General features: G+C 43.6%; 4 protein-coding genes across 12 annotated transcripts in view; 2 read left to right on the top strand and 2 right to left on the bottom strand.

Moving 5' to 3' along the window:
- The window catches only part of NFU1 (NFU1 iron-sulfur cluster scaffold), a 532,135-nt gene that overhangs the window by 227,860 nt on the left and 282,406 nt on the right, over positions 1-21,869 (bottom strand). The window lies entirely within an intron of this gene.
- The window catches only part of SNRNP27 (small nuclear ribonucleoprotein U4/U6.U5 subunit 27), a 716,203-nt gene that overhangs the window by 425,688 nt on the left and 268,646 nt on the right, over positions 1-21,869 (top strand). The window lies entirely within an intron of this gene.
- AAK1 (AP2 associated kinase 1) overlaps positions 1-21,869 on the bottom strand; it is a 224,816-nt gene that overhangs the window by 168,487 nt on the left and 34,460 nt on the right. For 3 of the 9 annotated variants that reach the window (XM_050754372.1, XM_050754379.1, XM_050754374.1), the window contains exons 1-2: positions 17,506-21,239; positions 16,806-17,205 (exon numbers count right to left, since the gene is read on the bottom strand). In XM_050754372.1, the coding sequence (XP_050610329.1) occupies positions 16,806-16,968 (163 nt within the window). In that variant the 5' untranslated portion in view covers positions 16,969-17,205; positions 17,506-21,239. Of the gene's footprint in view, positions 1-16,805; positions 17,206-17,505; positions 21,242-21,869 lie in introns of those variants that run through there. The other 6 variants (XM_050754380.1, XM_050754381.1, XM_050754375.1 and 3 more) reach the window with 5 other exon arrangements.
- The window catches only part of ANXA4 (annexin A4), a 192,089-nt gene continuing 187,989 nt past the window's right edge, over positions 17,770-21,869 (top strand). The window contains exon 1 of the mRNA XM_050754504.1: positions 17,770-17,779. The gene's annotated coding sequence lies outside the window, so the exon portion shown is untranslated. The remainder of the gene's footprint in view (positions 17,780-21,869) is intronic.

Here is a 21,869-nt window from a genome sequence, read left to right as displayed (position 1 = left end):
CCCAGCCTGGAGTGAGGTGGCACAATCACGGCTCACTGTAGCTTTGACCTCCCGGGCTCAAGCAATCTTCCTACCTCAGCCTCCTAAGTAGGGGGACTATAGGTGCATTCCACCATGCCTGGCTTTTTTTTTTTTTTTGAAGAGACAGAGTTTTGCCATGTTGCCCAGGCTGGTCTTGAACTCCTGGGCTCAAGCGATCCCCCCCTGCCTTGGCCTCTCAAAGTGCTGGGATTATAGGCATAGGACACCAGGGCACCCAGCCCCTTCTTCTTTTAATTTTACTTAGTATTTATTTTTGTCACTTCACAGCCTCCTGATTCTACCATCAATCATTCTTTCTGCCTCCTTCATGGGCCTACTCTTTCATTCAACTGGTTTCCACTGAGCTCTGCAGATGTACCAGGCACTATTCTAGACACTGGGGATCCAGCCATGAACAAATCAGACAAGATTCTCATGGAGGCCAAGCACGGTGGCTCACACTTGTAATACCAGCACTTTGGGAGGCCGAGGCGGGTGGATCACCTGAGGTCAGGAGTTCGAGACCAGCCTGGCCAACATGGTGAAACCCCGTCTCTACTAAAAGTACAAAAATTAGCTGTGCGTGGTGGTGGCAGGTGCCCGTAGTCCCAGCTACTAGGAAGGCTGAGGCAGGAGAATTGCTTGAACCCAGGAGACGGAGGTTGCAGTGAGCTGAGATTGCACCATGGCACTCCAGCCTGGGTGAGAGTGAGACTCTGTCTCAAAAAGAAAAAAAAAAGATGCTCAAGGAGCTGAAATTCTAGAGGGGGGAGTGGGAGTGATAAATAAAAAATAAGCAAGAAAATCTGCTGATACACGCTACACAGTAAAATAAAACAGGATTGGTTCCTTACATGAGGGCGGTAAAGGATGGCCTCTATGCAGTGGGATTTAAGTGAACTCTGAATGACAAGAAGCCAACCAAGGGAAGATAAGAAGGAAGAACATTCCAGGAAAAGGCACCAGCCAATCCTTAGACACTAAAGAAGAAACTATGTTCTATGCTCAAAAAAGATGAAGAAGAATCACTGTGACTAAAAAGCAAGTGGTTGAGGGGAAGAGAGACACAAGCTATTGCAGGGGTTTGCAGGTCAGTGTGAGGAGTTTGGATTTTATTCCAGATGGACTCCTCTTCCTCCACACAGTCTCCTTATGAGATCTCACTCTATTTCAGTTTTCATTCCTATCTTGTGGTTTTATGACAACTCCCACTCAAACTTTTCTCTACAATGCAGGCCACTTCTATCCAACAGCATCCTGAACTACATCCGTACTTGGATTTCCACTGGTGCCTCATTAAAAAGTCCCTAACTGAAGCCCATCTCTTTTCCTCGAACACTACTCTTTCTTCTTTTTATTGACACCATTATCTACCCAGTCACTTAAGCCAATAGCCCAAGATCCAATTAGCTTTCTCTCATCTGCAACATCTAATTATTAACACTGATTTTTCTAAGTTTAAAGGAAAGTTATTAAAAGAAGGAAAGTAGAAAGAAAGGAGTGGAATCTTCCACCTCCAGTAATACCTCCCCGTGAGGACCATACATAGGCCAAGGTTAACAATCCACCTCAAAACTGTTGTCTTGGCTGGGCGTGGTGGCTCACGCCTGTAATCCCAGCACTTTGGGAGGCCGAGGTGGGAGGACTGCTTAAACCCAGAAGTTTGAGACCAGCCTGGGCAACACAGCAAGACCCAATTTCTTTTTTTTTTTTTTTAATGTTTTCTTATCCCAGCTACATAGGTCTAACACTTCAGTCTCATCAACCCTATCTCATTCTCCCTTCCAAACAGTGACAACAAAAACCATAGAACTTAAAAACCATGTTTGCACTAGAAGACACCTTCAAGATCACCCAGTGATCTCCTTATTCATATAAGACAAGCTCAGAGAGGGGAAGTGATGTGTCCAAGATCACTGAGAAGGAGACCAGATAACCTACTTCCCTTACCTCATCCAGTTGTTCATCTGTGTTCTATGAGCTAACCCTAGAAGCAGGATGTGATGGTAGACTTGAACAACACTCTGTCATACCACCTTAAAGATCACCCCATAATTGCTGGGTGAGTAGACAGCCACTTAACTAACCCATTTGATGTTATACTGATTCTAACACTATGATTTTAAAAGACAAAGAAATACTTCATCTTCTGAGGAAGTCTCTATTATCTAAAATTAACTTTTTTTCAAGGAAATTCTCATCATTGGTGAGAGAGCCACCTAGAGCTGACCTTTCAAAAATGTTGTGCAGCTCACAGCAAACCACCACACAGAATTTGCTGTTGATCCCTCTTTTCACTCCTCCTCTCTGAAACTAGCATGAACAGGAAGAAATATGTTTGTTCCCAGAGGTACACACAGTGCTCAACTACAGGCACCACCTCTCTAGACTCATTTTATAACTCAGCTGCTTAGTGCCATACTTATCAGTCTTTTAAAAACCATATCGTCTTTCATAAAAACGAAAATCTCACGTCTTCTCCATACTCCGACCTCTTAAGTCTACAATGTGCCTCTTTGGAGGGTATACAGCCAATCCACATCCTCTTTGAGGTTCTCTCCTTTTCTGGCTGGACCTGGAGTCAATCTATACATTTTCAAATTATATATTCCCTTCCTATTTGTGACCTGTCCCCATGCTCACTACTCCAAATACAAGCTGAAAATCACTGTCCTAATTTACTGCAGGCCAATGCCAATCAGAAACTAGAAAATGAATGTATGCTTTCCTTAAAGATGAATTTCAGTAATATCTGAGTTTTTGACACATGATCTAATCTCCATCTTTACAGTATAGCATTTAAATGGTTTAGAGTTCCTTTATATGGTTAAGATACACCTTATATCTCTACATTTGAGATCAATGGTACCAGACACCGAAAATTTAATCCAACCAATAGAGCTTCACATAGCTTTCTGAAAGATGTTCCACTTTGCTTTGGATTTTGCTTTTGGATTTCTCAACTTTACTGAAACTCTATAAGATTCAATAGTTCTCATTGTAATAAGCTAGGTGAAGTCCTCAAACACAGATCTATTATACTACTGGAATGGGGAAAAATAAGGGAGGTTTGTATATCTCAAATCTGTCTGGTCTCTCCTGCCTGCCCAGTGAGTTTTAATTAGTACTGATTTACTGTAATATTCATCCAGTGAATTCATTCTCCAGTACCCACTGTTGCCAGGTTCAAATTTAAGAGTACTCAACTGGATACAAAATAAACCTAAGGCAATAACTAATTATCTAACACTAGAAAGTAGATACAAATGAAATAAATAGTAAAATAAAACTTTGAGGTTATGGGCCCAAAAAAGTTAACACAGCCAGCAAAAAAGACAGGCATCCAGAGGCAGCTGTGGTGAAAACCCTAGGCTAGGTAAAATAAATCTTAGGTAGGAATAAGGTACGTGGGTGGGGAAGGAGGAGATATCCCAGCTGCGGGGAACACCATGAGTAAAGAACTGGAAAGAACTAAATCCTTGGTACAAGGATCATGAGGAGGGTGCAGGCCTGGCAGAAGCAGCAGACCTGCGGCATTAGCACACAAGCATTTAAATTGGATAGGCAGCAGGCGCCAGGCATTCCTGGTGGGTAGAGAGGCCCATCATACTAACAACAACTTGATAGGTTAAGAAAAACTCCCTAAAACACAGGTAGCTTTCAAGAGGTGAGAGTTCAAAAATAAAGAAAAAAATCAAACTACAATATTTCTCTTTCTCTTTTCCCTATTCTTCATCTGGGGGTTTGTAGGGGGAGAGCAGGGGAGAGGTGAGAGAGAGCGGGGGTGGAGAGAGAGAGAGAGACGCCTGTGTGTATTTCTAAAACTCTAGCTCCACCAGGTTATACACAGAGCGATACAAATATGGCCTGATAAAAACAAAATTCATGCACCTCAATACTAAGAGTCACCATTTACAGACGGCTAACTAACATACACCAGGCATTGTGTGACGTGCTTTGCATACATCATTTAATTCTTACAACAACCCATGCTTTTGCATTTTACAAATCTACATTTTATAGATGAAAAGACTAGATCTTAGTTAACTTTTCCTAACATCACAGGGACATGTCCAGGATTCCAGCCAAGGGCTATTTACCTTCAATTCTCATGCTTTTAAACCATCACGCACAGTACTAACCTTGAAAGTCTTCTCCTAAGGAGAACATCATAGCACTCCCTTTATTCCGGGCGAAGGGGAGGAAAGACAGTATTGGATATCAGGTTTTCCAAAATCATTACTGAGTTACACCTGGTCAAGCTAAGATTTTTCTCTACAGCCAAAAAGCCCAATGAAATTATTTCTTCCAATGCTGTCCCCTTCTACTCCAACACCAAGATTCCAAGGCTTCTAAAAAGAGCAGAGGACCAAGGTCTGTGGAACAGGGTTGGGTTACCCCAGGGGAGATTAAACAAGTCTAACACACCTGTAAAATAACTAGCACTTCCTGAATCAATCAGATTCACTGACCAGAGAAAATAAACAAAGGTACTAGCAGGAGACTTGCCATCTCAGGAAATGCTGCTCAGGCCCCAGTCCTCCAGGAAGGACCCAAACTACAATGCCTTAGTTCCATTCCTTCTTCCTGTCCCCATAGGTAATAAAGTCATCATTTTGTTCTCAAATTCATGCTCAGAACCAAAAGGACAATAATCTTTCTCTTACCCTAAAGGTTCCAGTACAATCGCTGTCAGTGTCCTTAAACACATGCAGCAAACAAATTATGTGGCATTATGTTGCTTTCTACAGGATTCAAGTCCTAGATGACAGGTATCATTATTTAAGATCATTATAATGACAAATGATAATCTAGCATATGTTTAGCCTTCTGGAATAATAATAGATAGATACCATGAGCTCTTTGGTCCAATAATCTCTCCGCTTTTCAGACAAAAATAACAAAGCTTCAATTGGCACTGCCATTCCTTGTCTGCCAAGGTTAACACAGAGCCCAAGGAGAAAACTGACCAGCTCAAGCTGATTCACCCACAGCAGACCTCAAATGAAACTTCGAATTTCAGGAACTTGTCCTCTGCCAAGGTGGAAGTCTCATTTAAAAGGAATCCTCTTTCCTAACAATTACTTGTGACTCAACAGAAGTAGGATTGTTTTAAGGGTGCAGTGGCTAACACCTGTAATTCCAGCACTTTGGGAGGCTGAGGCAGGTGGATTGCTTGAGCCCAGGGCTTCAAGACCAGCCTGGGCAATATGGCAAAACTCCACCTGTAGAAAAAATACAAAGATTAGCCAGAGTGGTGTGCGCACCTGTGGTCCCAGATATTCAGGAGGCTGAGGTGGGAGGACTGCTTGAGCCCGGGAGGCGGAGGTTGCAGGGAGCTGACATCACCCCACTGTACTCCAGCCTGGGTGAAAAGTGAGACCCTGTCTCAAAAATAAATAAATAAATAAATAAATAAAGTATACATAATAGGCTAAATAATAAAGATAATAGATCAATAATAATAAAAATAATAAAGGAGGGAGAAAGCAGGTATAAAATGCTACAGCCAGTATCACCTTACAAGCTAATAGTTTATTATTCTTGAGTGATTAAATTCACAGCAAATGAAAAGGCTTTTTTGCTTTGGGTATAAACACAGAACATCTGAATTATTTATGTAGGCCATTTTGTTCCTCAAAAAAGACCAAAAACATTGCAATACTTACTTCAACTTTACCAACAGAAGACCAGAACATATACAAACATGCTGAACTACACATGTTCCCTAAAACAGGCAATTTTGCCCCCCAGGTGACATTTAGCAATGTCGAGACATTTTTTCATTGCCACAGTAGGTTGTGTATGTATTATATAATTCCGGCATCTAGTGGGTAGAGGCCAAGGATACTGCTAAAGATCCCATAGTACACAAGACAGCCCTCCACAACAAAGAGTTACCCAGACCGAAATGTTAGTAGTGCCAAGGTAGCACAAATGACTGTTGACTAATGTGGGAAGAGACAGGAGTTCGGAGTTGCTCAGAAGGGCCTAATTGGCGGTGTGACTTTAGGCAAATCACCTAATTTTCAAATTTGCTTTCTTAGAATCAATGAACTAGCGCCAGGCGCAATGGCTCACGCCTGTAATCCCAGCACTTTGGGAGGCCGAAGTGGGTGGATCACGAAGTCAGGAGACTGAGACCACCCTGGCCAATACAGTGAAACCCCATCTCTACTAAAAACACAAAAAATTAGCCAGGCGTGGTGGCAGGCACCTGTAGTCCCAGCTACTCGGCAGACTGAGGCAGGAGAATGGCATGAACCCAGGAGCTTGCAGTAAGCCGAGATTGCGCCATTGCACTCCAGCCTGGGCAACAGAGCGGGACTCCATCTCAAAAACAAAACAAAAAAAAAAATTTTTTTCAATGAAATAGCAATCTTTCTCAACCTATTATGGTTAAAAATCTTTGCATAATTTTCTGCACAAACTAGCTACTTATAGAAATAAACCTCTAGCCAGGCATGGTGGCTCACGTCTGTAATCCCAACACTTTGGGAGGGAGGCGGGCGGATTGCCTGAGGTCAGGAGTTCCCTGGCCAACATGGTGAAACCCTGTTTCTACTAAAAATACAAAAATTAGCTGGGTATGGTGGCTGGCTCCTGTAATCCCAGCTACTCAGGAGGCTGAGACAGGAGAGTCACTTGAACCTGGGAGGCGGAGGTTGCAGTGAGCCAAGATCGCACCAATGCACTCCAGCCTGGGCCATAAGAGCAAAACTCCATCTCAAAAAAAAAAAAGAAGAAGAAGAAGAAGAAGAAGAAGAAGAAATAAACCACTAAAAGTAAGGTAGAATGGCAAGTCTTTGTAGGCCCTGGTTGAGGGGAGCTGTAATAGTACTCTATCATTTACTGAATATGGACTTTGAGCTTTAAAAAAATTCCCCCCATATTCCCCTATCTGAGTGCTTCTGGTTTGAATGTATGAATCCTAATCACCAAGGTACTAGGATTCAAGTTATTAGAAGGTGGAGCCTTTGGGAGGTGATTAAGTCTTGAGAGGGGAACCCTCATGAATGAGATCAATGCCCTTATACAAGAGGCCCCAAGAAAAAAGAGAAAGAAAAAGGGCAAAAACAGGTCCCAGAAAGCAGCCCTATCCCTTCCACTATATGAGGACACATCAAGAAGTCAGCAGTGCTGGGCGCTGTGGCTCACGCCTATAATCCCAGCACTTTGGGAGGCCAAGGCGGGTGGATCATGAGGTCAGGAGATCAAGACCATCCTGGTCAACATGGTGAAACCCCGTCTCTACTAAAAACACAAAAAATTAGCTGGGCATGATGGTGCGCGCCTGTAGTACCAGCTACTCAGGAGGCTGAGGCAGGAGAATCTCTTGAACCCGGGAGGCAAAGGTTGAGTGAGCCAAGATGGCGCCACTGCACTCCAGCATGGTGACAGAGCAAGACTCTGTCTCAAAAAAAAAAAAAAAAAAAAAAAAAGGAAGAAGAAGAAGTCAGTAGTCTGTAACCCAGAAGAGGGCCCTGACTAGAACCTGACCATCCTGGTACTCTGATCTTGGACTTTACAGCCTCCAGAACTGTGGGAAACACATTTCTATTGTTTATAGGCTACCTAGTTTCTGATATTTTGTTACAGCAGCCCAGAGGAACTAAGCCAGTGAGCAACCTCCAAATGCTACGGAAGCATTATCTGACTTGAAAAGCTCATAAGGAGATTCAGCTGGAAAGGGTTGGTTATTAAAGGTCAACAATGTTATGAGAGGGCCGGGCACGGTGTCTCCCGCCTGTAATCCCACTACTTGGGGAGGCTGAGGCAGGTGGATCACTTGAGGTCAGGAGTTCAAGACCAGCCTGGCTTACATGGTGAAACTCCACCTCTACTAAAAATACAAAAATTAGCTGGGTGTGATGGCACATGCCTGTAGTCCCAGCTACCCGAGAGGCTGAGGCAGGATAATTGCTTAAGCCTGGGAGGCAGAGGTTTCAGTGAGCCAAGATTGTGCCACTGTACTCTAGCCTGGGTGACAGCAAGACTCTGTCTGGGGGGGAAAAAAAAAATATATATATATATATATATATATACACACACACACACACACATACACACACACACACACACACACACACACATATATATATATATATAAAATATTATCAGAAAAGATCCTTTGTACAAGGAAGAATTTTAAGGAAGAATCCTACACTTGTAGCTAGGAGCCTTGGGTTCAAGTTCATTCAATACTACTTCTTGCCAATATAACTTTGAAGAAGTCATCCAACCAATGTCAGCCACTGTTTCCTCATCTGTACAGCTGGAGTAATAACCATGCCTTCTACCTCTGCAGGGATGATGCAATCACGAAATGAGAGGATGTAGATAGAAGGCTATTTCGCATAAGAGCAGCTTGTCCTGCCAGTCAAAGAGGCAGCAAGGTTTTACTACGCATCTCAAACGTTCTCTGTCTGAGATGCTATAGCAAATAGAGAAGTAATGGAAGACGTGGCTCCTGCCCTGCTAGTTGGCATGGTATGACCAACACACAAGAAACAAGTGAACCCCACAAGTCGATTCCATATTTCTTGCAGTGCTGGGGTCTGTGGTGCAGTCTCTAAACTCTGGGTTTGAGGAAAGGAGATCAGAGAGGACTGCAATGGTTATGAAAGATTTCGTGAAGACAGACTATTCTTAACTGAGTCTTTCTCTGTAACCGCACCTTCATGGAACCTTGCTGCATCTAGTTCACCATCTTTACCTGTGTTCTAGTCTTCTCTTAGTAATGTAAGTATTACAATATTTTTGGTCTTTTTTTGAGGAACAGAAAAAGGTAGAGAACCACTGCTCTAGACCACAATGGTCTCAAAACAGTAGTGCACGAGATGATAATGCACTGGGGTAGACAAAGAAAATAAAGGATCTTCTATTTTTATTTATTTTCATTTTAAAAAGTAAGATTTTCCAAGTAAAAAGGCAACCCACAGAATGTGAGAAAATATCTGCAAATCATGTATCTGATAAGGAATTAATGCCCAGAATATACAGAGAACTCCTAAAATGACAAACAACCCAATTCAAAAATGGGCAAAGGACTTAAATAGACATTTTCCAAAGAAGATATACAAATGGCTAATAAACACATAACAAGATGCTTGACATCACGAATTACTAGGGAAATACAAATCAAAAGTGTAAGAAGATACCACTTCACATCTATTAGGATAGCTACTGTCACAAAACAGAAAACAAGTGTCAGTGAGAATGAGGAATAACTGGAACCCTGTGCACTGTTGATGGGAAAGAAAAATGGGTACAGCTGCTGTGGAAAACAATACGGCAATTCCTCAAAAAATTAAAAACAGGATTATCGTATGATCTAGCAATTGCATTTCTGAGTATATACCCAAAAGAATTGAATGCGGGGTCTTGAGGAGATATTTGTACACCCATGTTCATAACTGTAGCAGCATTATCCACAATAGCTAAAAGGTAGAAGCAACCCAGTGTCCACTGATGAATGATGAATGTGGCATATATATATATATATACAATGGCATATTCCTGAACCTTAAACAGGAAGGAAATTCTGACACACGGTACAAAACAAATGAACCTTGAGGACACTATGCTAAGTGAAATACAACAGTGACAAAAGGCCAAATACAGTAATATTCCACTTATATGAGGTACTCAAAGTAGTAAAAATCATAGAGACAATAAGTAGAGTGCTGGTTGCCAGAGGCTAGAGAGAGGTGGGAATGAGAGTCGTCATTTAATAGGTACAATTTCAGTTTCACATGATGAAAAGAGTTATGGGAATGGATGGTGGTGATGGTTGCACATTATGAATATATTTAACATCACCTAAACGTACACTTAAAAATGATTAAGATAGTAAATTTTAGGTTATGTATATCTTACATTTAAAACTTTAGAAAAAATAAAATTTTGTTCTTGTTAATATATAACATATGGCCCAACACTAGCCCTCCCATTCAGTTCATGTTCACTCACATGTCCACTATTGAGGGCTGATGGGGTGACATCTTTACAGCACACTGAGATATAGTATAGTTCATGTGTGCTTGGTTAAATGGATTCGCTGATTACATTGTTTTAAATTAATTAATCTTCACAAAACAAACTAGAGGCTTAAAAAGATTTCTACTAAAAAAAAACTTGGATTAAAGATAATGCAATCAAAAATGAGTAAGAGAATGGCAGAGCTGCCATATCTGTTCCTAGTATACTCTTCATGCATAGTCACACTGCAATGTAGACACAATCACAATTGAATAAGTTAACCAAAATCTTGTTGAGATTATTTAAAATATAGATTTGCATCCATTATCATTTATGATGAACTTCATCCTAAGTATATAATGTGACTTCAGATATCAGCTAATGATAGCAGGACATGAATATAACTTACAAATAAACAAGCATACATACATGAAGATATGGCATGTTTTTTAACTACAGCACTATTCTATCCAAAAAGTTTAGAGACTACTGCTCTAGACCAACACTGCCCAACAGAACTTGTGATGATGAAATATTCTTACCTGTGCTGTCCAAAACTGTAAGCACTAGCCACATGTGACTATTAAGCAATTGAAATGTCATTAGTGTATCTGATGAACTGCTATTTTAGATAATTTATTATTTTCTTCCTTTTTTTTTTTTTTTTTTTTGACACAGACACTGACTCTGTTGCCCAGGCTGGAGTACAGTGGCAGCATCGCGGCTCACTGCAACCTCTGCCTCCCGGATTCAAGCGATTCTCCGGCCTCAGGCTCCCGAGTAGCTCGAATTACAGGCACACGCCACCAAGCGTGGCTAATTTTTGTGTTTTTAGTGGAGACAAGATTTCACCATGTTGGCCAGGATGGTCTCAAACTCCTGACCTCAGGTGATCCACCCACCTTGGCCTCCCAAAGTGTTGGGATTACAGACGTGAGCCACTGCACCTGGCCTATTTTAGATAATTCAAACAGCCATGTGTGGCTAGTGGGCTACTGTATTGAACAGCACAGCCCTAGGCCACTAATAGATTATCACTATCTCAAAACATACAGCTCCCCAGTAAGCTGCTTTTTTGTCTTTGGCCATGTTATTCTGTCTGCCTAGAATGTTCTTCTACCTTGTCCATCTAGCAATAAGTCCTCATTTTTGAAGACACACCTCAAATGTTACCTTTCTTTAGCTTTCCCTGACTACTCCCCAACTCACAAAATTGTTGCCTTGGGTCTGTTCCCCAGCCCTTTTACATGACTCCAGCACAGCACCTGCAGCTATTTGCTCACATATCTGAAGTCCTGTGATTGTGAGGTCCTCAAGGCACAGCCATGTCTCATTTATCTCTGCATGATACCTGGCACATAGTGAATGCTCAGTAACATTTACTGAATAAGGCAGTGAATTAACTGACAAATCTTGATCTCCCAATTCATAATGCAGTATTCTTTCCACCACACCAAAATATGGTTCCATAAAATAGACCGGAGGTGAGTCTCTGCTAGCTCACAGTGCTAGATGCTACTTTAATAGACGACACGTTTCTATTATTATCATTTTTTTCTCTTTCAGATGCAAATGTCACAGTTACCTCCTAAGTAGGCTCAGAAGGCATGCATCCTTCAAAGGGTGCAAGATGAAGGTGGTACTAGTATCCTTTCCGAAGCATCAACATTCAAATATTGCAAGTTAAAATGACGGCTCTGATGCAGTAGTACTTTTTGTGTGTTTTGTTAGTATTTATCAAACCTTTCTTGTGGACTCTACATGGCGTTTCAGCTATCAAGGTGCAAGTGTATGTCACCCCTCATACCCTCCCACTCAAAAGCCATGTGAAACTGCTGCTCTCTCTTCATTATTATTTCTTATTAAATGAGCTTGACTTTGTTAGAAAGACTGAAAGAAAGAGTTTGACCATGGCAATTGCTTATTCTGGACTTCATTTCTGAATTCTAGATTTGGTTATATTTAGCAAAGCTACAACCGTCATCATGCCCAAAGCCAGGAAGAAGACACCATTCACAAACCACCCCCTGAAAATCTGCAGTTGCCTCTAAAAAACCAGACTTCCCAGCAGGCAAAGACATCTGAAGTGGGAGGGATCAAATTGGTGTTTGCGTCAAGAGAAGGTCTCAGGTGCTTATAACTAAATCTCTCTGCCTGGCACTCAAGGTTCTCCACAAAATTCGTCCTTCTTTTTCTCTCCAATGTACCTTCTGCTCTGGTCAAACATCCTCATTATCTCCCCTGTTCATACCTTTCGGTAACACTGGTCAATTCCCTTCCCTGCCTGCTTCTGCTCAAGCTTCTAGCCTCTTATCAAACCTTCTGGGACCACTCTTTCCCCAGACACTCGCTGCTCCCTTTCCCCACAATTGGCACAGGGCTGAGGCACAGGAGGGAAGCCGTGCATTCTTGGTATCTATTCATCAGTCATTCAAAAGGTCCAGGGCCACTGAAGAAAGTAAGCAGCAAGCACCTCCAGGGAGCAACTTAAAGAATTTCATTCTACCACTCCGTGTCCTCTGTCCTTCTTTCCTTGATTCTGGGGAGGAAATGTGTACTGATGAAAATGGTAACACTAAACTAGTCAGTATTCTCAAAATGTATCATGCTGTTTCACCACTTTGCCTATGCGATTCTCTCAGCCTGAGAGGGCCTGGGTAACCCCCATCTGAAACATCTGCTGGGCAATTTCTATTCCTGTTCAAACTTCATGTCACCTGCGAACTCTCACCCCCAGGCTCTTTATCATAACATCCTTTGCCACCTAAGGTATGTATGTCAAAGGCCACGCTTAAGTGCTGGACACTTATCTCAGGTGTTGAGCTCTGTTAAGAGTCAGGCCTGTGTCCCATCCATCTCAGGATCTCTGGAACCTAATACAGTGCCTGCCACAAAGAGGCACATATGTGTTTCATATTGATACCACCAACACATTAGAATTAGGCGCCTTTAATGGAATTTTTGGTGGTTTCACACACATTTTGAAGCCTTACTAGTTCGCTATGTAGGTGGGAGAAATTATCAAAGTTTATTGATGTGGACATTTGGTACTTCTCATCAGCCTTGGACCTGGATTCCTTGAATATAAATTAGAAAACTGCTCTGAGGAGCCATCTAGTCCACCTTATAGCTCCAGAATGTTGTCTTGAATACAGTAATAAATAAATAAACATTTATTGTTTAAAGCTTAGATATAAGTCCTCGTATAGCTAAGGAAGTATGATAAAAGCACAGCTTCTCAAGCCTTCCTTGAACATTGCTCCAATTTTCCCATTGAGCTCATTCTGGAAGCTTAAACCAAATCTTCCCTTGACATCATATGCCTATTAACTTAGACATGATTTAGCATCTCATCATGGCATCTTCGCTGAGAAAGCTAGAAAGAAAATATTCTCCCTGGCACCCAGCCTAGAAATAGCCATATTCCTCTAAACTCATAACTTAAAGCCTTCACTTCCCCCAAACAGCCCCTGCTGGACTAGTTAGTGAAACCAGGCCAGGAAGGCTGATATACCAGGGGAGATATGGCAGTGCGGCATCTTTTTGTCTTGCCCAGCACCTGCTCCTTGGGGTTCTTGCAATTCCTCACGAAAAAGCACACACCAATACCCGCACTAGAGAAAAAGAGATCATCAGTGGAATGTGGCGGTAATCTGGTCTGTGTTTTGAAGCCTCTCACACCACTCCTCCCTAAACTGCCTGGCCACTGCTCTGGGCACCCAGGGTACAACTCCCATGGTCCTTAAACCACTCTGGCTGGGACTGTAGACAGGTCAGCACTTGGGGACTCACAGGGAAGAGGGCGCAGGGAAGGAGCGTGGCTACCCAAAACATCTGTTAAGCCTTTAAGGAGCTGGTAGGACTCTGCAAAGAACATCTGGCTCTATCCCCTAACAATGGGGGAAAGGAACTGCTTCAGATTGCTGCAGCTCAACTAGCTTTCACATTGCTCCCACTCCCCTTTAACACACACACACACACACATACACACACACACTCTCTCTCTCCACATATATACATATGATGTATAATGCTGCTGGTAGGCAATGGCTACCATTTATTGAACACCTGAAAACATGAATTATATATATTGCCTCATTTAATCTTCATGACCAGCCCATTAGGCAGTGGTTCTCAAAGTTGACCTTGCATCAGAATCTCTCCAGGAACTTATTAAGCCCCACACTCACAGCCTATGTAGTGAGGCCTGAGAATCTCCATTTCCAACAAGCTTGCAGGTGATAAGGATGCCCCATTTTGAGAACCACTGCCACAGGGAAACAGAGATTCAAGAGTGGTTTGGAATGTCTTGCCTACAGTTCCACAGCTAGTAAAGAACAGATCCAGAATTTGAACCTATATCTGTCTGACTCTATAGACAGTGCCGGTAACCATGCTACTGTATGTGTGAATGTATGCCTCATCTTCCCAAATTCATTGGCAGAACCTTAAAGGCAGATTCAATCACACTTTAGACCTCCCTTATTCATCTCAGAACTTCATACGGTCTTTGGACTTGGTAGGTGCTACATAAATACTTTGTATACTGGCTCCTACATTTCTACATACTTCTAAGAACCACAAATTCAAACTCAACTTAAGCCAAAGAACACAAAAAGGGCAGCATAGCCAGACCCAGTTTTACGTGACATTCTCTCTTGCTACTCCGTCTTTGCCCACAGTGCCACCACACTAACTCCTACTCACTCTTCAGTCATTTCCTTCAGAAAATGATCATGGGCTCCCTAAAACTGGGGGCCACTGCACCCTAAGTTTATCTCTATGATGGTATTTATCAATCCACTATAACAGGCTATTTTCCATCTTTTAAAGCAGTTGGTAAAGGCCAGCTCTGGTTTAACAGCATATCCCAGAACCTAGCACAGCACCTGGCACTTCACAGGCAACTCCATAAACTGCTGAATGAATAAATGCAGAGCTGCAAGTCCTAAATTCCATGTAAAAATATCACAATACATGATGCGCAGTTCTCAAGGATGAATCCCAGAGAAGAGGAAGGCAGCCTAGGTAACAAAGACCAATTTTGCCTTTTCTCTTCCCTATCACTCTTCTCACACTTGGAGAACATGCACCGCTTAGGGCAGCATCATCCTTGATGAGACAACATCCTAGCTGAACAAAATGCTCGTGGGCTATAAGGTCAGCAGAGGCCATTCAGAGGGGAGGAAAGTGCTCTGTGGCCCTTCATTTCTCCTGATTTCTCTCTGACACACTCTCCTTTTCACCATTTCTCCACCCCACTGCAGTTAAGGGCTTTGGCACAGGGATGAAAGAGACAGATCAGACTCAAGGTGCGGATCTGGCAGCGGGCACAGAAGCATCTCCCAACCTGCACCAAAGTCCACAGGAAAGATCCAAAGGGACAGTGACTCAGGCCCCAGATAAAGCCCAGCTAGAGCAGTACTGAGATTAGAAGAGCAATAATTTCACACAGACATTAACTGTCAGACATCTTTTTAAAAAATCGTGTTTTTAAAGTATAGGCTTCAACTCTATTCCCAGAAAACTGGGCCCTGCTGAATCCAGTGCTTACACAAGCTGAGAGCCAAACACAGTTTCCTCCTCTTCCAAACCCACCCACCAGCCTGCAACACCCACCATGGTAAGCATTTCCCAGGCCCAGGTCAGGACCCTTGCTTCAACTTTAGTTTGCAAAACGCCCCTTTTTAAAGAGGCCTCTTAGCTTTCTCTCTTCCCTCGGTAATAAAACTGTTCCCTTCCACCACCATGTTGCAGTAATAGAGACCTCTCCCTTCCTCCAACCCCTCTCGGTCTATAACACAACCTACAGCAGGTCGGCCCCATCCAATTAGTCTGAATTGCTTCATGCCAAGGAAATTGCTGCTTTTATTAAAAATAAAAGCACACTAGGCAGGCGATGGGCTGTGAAAAGTATGAGTCTGGCATAATTATGAAGGTCGAGGTTAAGGTTACCAAAAGAGACATGCAAAGATTTCCCGAAAGCCTGGAGGAAAAAAGATGTATATCTACGTGAGTATAGATACACAGATGAAACACAGAGGAATTTACACAGCAGATCTAAATAACATGCCCTCTGACAGTGAAAAAACAAAATCAGAGCCACTCTCAAGTAATTTTTCTTTTGGTTTAAAAAAAAAAAAAAAAAAACTAAAGCGAGAGGAAGAGGGGCCTACTAGACTGAGTTCAGAATAACCACATTTGTTTTATATAATTTTTGTTATCTTTGCTATATCCTGGGGACCCGATTACAGTTGGGTCAGGAAACAAACCTACTAGTGAAATCCACCAAGAGCCTTGGCCCTTGGAAAAACACGTTCACATTCTCCGAAAATCCTCCCTTCCTTCCAGTGCCTGCTCATGGAAGTAGGAAAGTTGGGTAGGAGACGGAGAAACCCCTCTCTTCTTAAAAGTCCCCCCATCCACACCCTTCAGCCTTCACATCAAGATTTTAAGTTTTAGGAGGATGACAAGCCCATCACCCTGCCTTTGGCATAAAGCTTTACACTTTCACACATACATTTTCTTGTGTGATCCTCAAAATTTGGCTTCTCAATATTAAAAAAATAAAAATAAAAGGCCACTAACGTAAACAATTTCGGCAACCTCCCCACACCCCCATAAGCCCAGTCACTTTCAAATCTCAATTTTAAATCTCTCAAGGACAATGACTCACAGGGCAAGTGAAGGGGGAAGGGAGGGTCAACTGGTCAAAGCCCATTCATACATGCAACAACTAGAAACCACAGTACTGCCGCATCAGCACAAGATTTTAATTTACGGCGCATTGAGCCACACCGTACCTTCCGCCAACACCTCGTCCACTGTGACCTGCTGTCGCCCGATGCCAAAGACTCTTCCGATGTAGCCACTGCCCAGGCCCGAGGTGCTGCCCCCTCCTCCGCTAGAGCCGGAGCCCAGGCCAGAGCCGCCCTGCTCTCGCCGGGAGTCGAAAAACTTCTTCATCTTGCGAATAGGGAGCAGCAAAGCAAAATACCGATGGTTTCTAGATTTTTTTTTTTTTTTTTTTTTTTTTTTAAGAAAAGAGATCCAAGGATTTCTTCTCGGATTTCAGCTCGGAGAGGAGCCACCCGAATCCGGCCGTGGGGGTGGGGGCTGAGGGAGGATGCCTATAGGAATATGCGTGTCAATCGCGCGGCGGGTCCCCTCCTCCTCCAGAAAGCGATTCGTGTAAGTTTAAACCTGTGATGACAGAGGAAGAGAGAGAGGATGAATCAGTAACACACTTAAAAATTCAACCGCTGAGTCCTAGGGGGAGCAAAAGCCATCATCCTGGGGAAACGCTTCATATATTTTCCTGGCGAGAAAAACCCTGGGGCTGAAAACGCGACCCCGGCCCCAGAACCCGGGATCCCCGAGCCGGGAGCTCGGAAAAAGGAGGGATCCGAGCTGCTGGGGCAGCGCCGACCCTCCCGGGCACTGCCTCCCGCTCCTCCCGGGTCTCCCCGCCGCCCCTCGAGGCAGCATCCTGGCAGCACCCACTTGAGACGGCTCGGCGGCCGGCGCCCAGCTACCAGCCCCGCGACATTGTCACGGCCGCCGGGCCGGCCTGCGACGCAGAGAGGAGGCGGCGCTGCAGCGAGAGCCTGGGCCGCGCTCGGCTCCAGCCCGCCCGCCAGCTGATCCCGGGAGCGCCGGGCGGAGACTGACCCGCCGCCCCTCCCCCGCGCGCGCTCCCGCCCGGCTCCATCCACCCAACCAGGAAGTGAACCGCCGCCGGAAGTGCCGCTTGGGGCGGCGCGGCGAGGGACCGGGGCCTCTCCTGCAACCGCCGCTCTGTCGCCACAGATGGGAAGGAGTAGACGGCGAGAAGAGGACCGGGCGAAGGGGGTCTCAGTGCAGACAGAGTTCTGGAAAAGACTGTTGATATCACCCGAGCCGCAGGGCAAGCTGGGAAAGGTAGCTCGGCGCAGTCCGGCGACTGGACTACAAATCCCAGCATGCTCCTGGAGGAGCGGGCGAGGTGCAGCCGTGGCCTCCACGGCCTGGAAGGAGGTTTGTGGGGTGGCGCGTATATGGGGACTCGGCAATTTAAACACATCCCGTGAAGAAACTGCCAACGACTAGGTTCCCCGCCGCTGTATGTTCCACTCTTCTGGAGCCATCTTATTTGCGGCCTGGCCTCCCGGCACAAGGGATTCTGGATTTTGTGGTTTCCGAACGGATCCAGACTGACATCCGAAGGACGCCAGCTTAACCGCTTAGACCCTAGTGGGTCCTGTGGGTTTCCCGACGTCACCTGGGCTGAAATGGAAGCGAGAAGTGATCGGGAACATTGTGCTGGCAGTTGGATCCGGCTGCACCGGAGCGCCAGCCTTAAAATAAGTAAAACCGATGCCCTTCGCCCCTAACCTCAAAAGCTGCTTTTGCGTCTAGAGGTTATTGAGAGCCGGCTCTGCGGTCAGCTCTGAGCTAGGCGCTGTGAGAACGCTCAGTAAGACAGTGTCTCGTCTGAAAGTGTACAGGCGAGATTCAAACCGAGAAACGGCCAAAGGTTGTGTGCAAGGCAGATCCTAGGATACCAGAGGCCCAGCCCGTTGGCTTGACCTCAAACTCGTGGGCTTTTCAGCCCATGCTGCCCCTTAATTTTTCCTCCTTTGCTGACGCTGTGGGTGCGTCCCAAAGCCTGACCTTCACTAGCCCCCTTGCACACAAGAACACTAACCCTAACCTGACCAGTTATTTATTTCTCACTTCAAGATTCTTCCACTGATACTTATGTTTCCCTGATACCGTCCAAGTGCTGAGGGTGGGGATGGACTCTGTGATTTGCATCTGCCAAATGCAGAAAATTTGGAAAGCCAGTTGGTACACTTTTCCGACCCTAGATTTCCTGATGGATGATGCTGAAGAGTGGCAAGTTCCTGCCAAAAACAAACAAAAAAACCTGCCATGATTTACTGATATGATTTTTCTAACCCCTGAATATGGGTTATTGTTCATTTCCGCCCGCTCTCCCCACTCCCTAGTGCTTGTCTCAGAATTTTTTTCAGCGGTATTTGAGTAGAGAAGGGTGCCCCAGGGAAAAAAATGGTTCTTGCTTTCTCCATTCTGAATACGGAGCTGAGCTCTGACTGGGCTAACAGTGGCGTTTGGTGCTGCTGCTGCTGCTGCTGCTGCTGCTGCTGCTGCTGCTGCTGCTGCTCCTTGTTTAAAGTAGTGCCATTGTAATTAAACTCCGTGTAGAGATAGCATCTTTTCTTCTGGAGAGAGTCTGTGTTGTCACCTCAGTTCACAAATTCACGAAGCCACCTCCAGGGTGAAATGCAGCACCTATTCCCTCAAACTAAGCCCACGAAGGCATGTTCTCTGCACTTTCCTTAAAAGGCCAGATTTTTGTCTAAGGAAGTTTGAAACAGACCTTAAAATAGATGAGAAAGCTCTTTTTGAATTAGACTCATTGACCCCCATTTTTCTCAGCACTTATTTGTCTTGACTTTTTTTAAAAGAAGCTCTGCTAGGTCCTAAAATCAATCTGATGCTCAGTTTTTACCTTTCTAGACTTTCTTGTTACCAGACTAGTCCAGGCTTACACAAATCTCAAGTCTTACTTCAGTGATACAAAAACTCCCAATACGCTTAAGGTAGCTAACATGCATTTATTGAACACCCACATGAATGCTTTGATCAGAAGCTGAGGGAAGAGGTTTAAAAAACAAAAATCAGATGACTAGATTGCTTGCCCTCCATTCCCTCACAGACAAATAGCAATTATAATAACAAATCCACAGTTTTTCTTGCTTTACATATATTAAGTATATAATGCTCAAAGGCACCCTATGAAGTAAAGTACCACTATTATACTCATTTTATAGGTGGGTAAGTAAAGCAAAGAGATTAGTGACTTACCCAAAGTCACACAGTAAATAGCAAAGCCAGGATTCAAACCCAAACATTTTAGCTTCAGAGCCCAGTTCTTACCTAGCTATACTAAACTGTCTACTTAGAGCAAACATTAGCTGATTAAAAGACTAGTGAATAGTTAGGAACCTATGCACAAGCAGCATAGGACCAGGAGACAGGAAACCTCTGCCATGTCATAGCTGGGACCTTAGACCACTTGTGTCACTGGGCTTATTATCTCAGTTATAAAACCAGAGCTCTTACAACTCTTAGTAATTTTTTAGTTCCTGAGTACAAAATAATGAACAGATCAACCACTATAATTTCAAAACTATCACACTTTCTGTAGAATTTGTCCCACCCTGCTTTGCATTCCTATTCAACTTTTAATGTATATTGCTGCCTCAACCAAACACCTCAAAGCCAGAGAACCGTCTTCCACTTATCTCCTTGGGCATCCAGTATAATAGTTTACATAGAGTGTGTTCTTAGCAGTACTTAAATAAAGTAAATAATTTACTTTAAATGTGACACAAAACAGAGCTATCTGATTAAGGTGGAAAAATTGATTTGAAGTATCCTAGATGTGTTTTGAACTAGGTGTGGAAGATGCTATGGGTAAATATTCAAAGGGAGTGGGAAAAGAAAGTGACATTTACTATTGTTACAATAGCGATCTTATAACTGATGGAACAGACTCTTTGAGGCAATAAGATGCCAAAGTATAAACAAGACCTAAGACTATGTCAGGCAAGGGTTAAGTCACACATCCCTACACTTGAAGAGTAAACCATCTTCTAACTGCCACAAGGTTTTTCTTTTTCTCTGGTAGCTAAATAGACACTGGCCTGGAGATAAGCAATATTGAAACAATTGTAGCTCACTGACCACCAGATGCTGACTAACTGTATCCCCCCAACCCCTGTTCCACAAACCATAAGTATGGCTTTGATTGGACAAGAGACAGATTTCAGTAACATCCTAGTAAGACACTACCAACCACAGACTGGTTCTGGCTGGTTTTCAGAGGCCGTGCACTGAGTACCTTCATGTCCTCTGCTTCACCTAGTTGTAATGCATTTAAATGTTAAATCTCCACCCCAAAGAGAACATAGGACATATATAACATGCATGTTTACTCACTATGCATGCATGTACTGCCCCCTGCTTTGTGAATAATCAAAGCTCCTGTAAGTTCTTAAATGTGTATTCTTAGCCAACTCATTGGGCATAAATTTGTGTTCCACTCTTTCCTCCCTCTAAATACCCGCTTTCAGTGCCAGAGTCTGCACTTCCCAGCCCATCAGGATCACCAACCTGCAGGCTGCAACTCTTTATAAGAAATAAAGCTCTCCTCTTGAAATTTATAAACCTTGGGATATTTCACTTAACACTATGTATCTTCCATATGCTAGTTACAGAATTAAAAAATATATGTATTATCTTGTTTTATTGTTTTAATTTTATTTATTTTATTTTTTATTTATTTATTTTTTTTGAGATAGAGTCTCACTCTGTAGCTCAAGCTGTAGTGCAATGGCACGATCTCGGCTCACTGCAACCTCTGCCTCCCAGGGTCAAGTGATTCTCATGCCTCAGCCTCCTGAGTAGCTGGGACTACAGGTGTGTGCCACCGTGCCTGGCTAATTTTTTGTATTTTAGTAGAAACAGGGTTTTACTATGTTGCCCAGGGTGGTCTCAAACTCCTGAGCTCAGGCAATCCACCCACCTTGGCCTCCCAAAATGTTGGGATTACAGGCGTGAGCCACTACGCCTGGCCTATTTTTTTTTTTAATAATTATATAAAAAATAGAGATGGTGTCTTGCTTTGTTGCCCAGGCTGACCTCAAACTCCTGGACTCAGGTGATCCTCCCACCTCGGCCTCCCAAAGTGCTGAGATTACAGATGGGAGCCACCGTGCCTGGCCAATATTATTTTATTTAATCTTCATGTTTGCCTCCAAAGTAGACAGTATTATCTATTTTATCAAAGAAAATACTGT

Source organism: Macaca thibetana, chromosome 13, assembly GCF_024542745.1.
Source record: "Macaca thibetana thibetana isolate TM-01 chromosome 13, ASM2454274v1, whole genome shotgun sequence".
Lineage (NCBI taxonomy): Eukaryota > Metazoa > Chordata > Mammalia > Primates > Cercopithecidae > Macaca > Macaca thibetana.
This window is presented reverse-complemented; position numbering and strand designations above follow the sequence as displayed.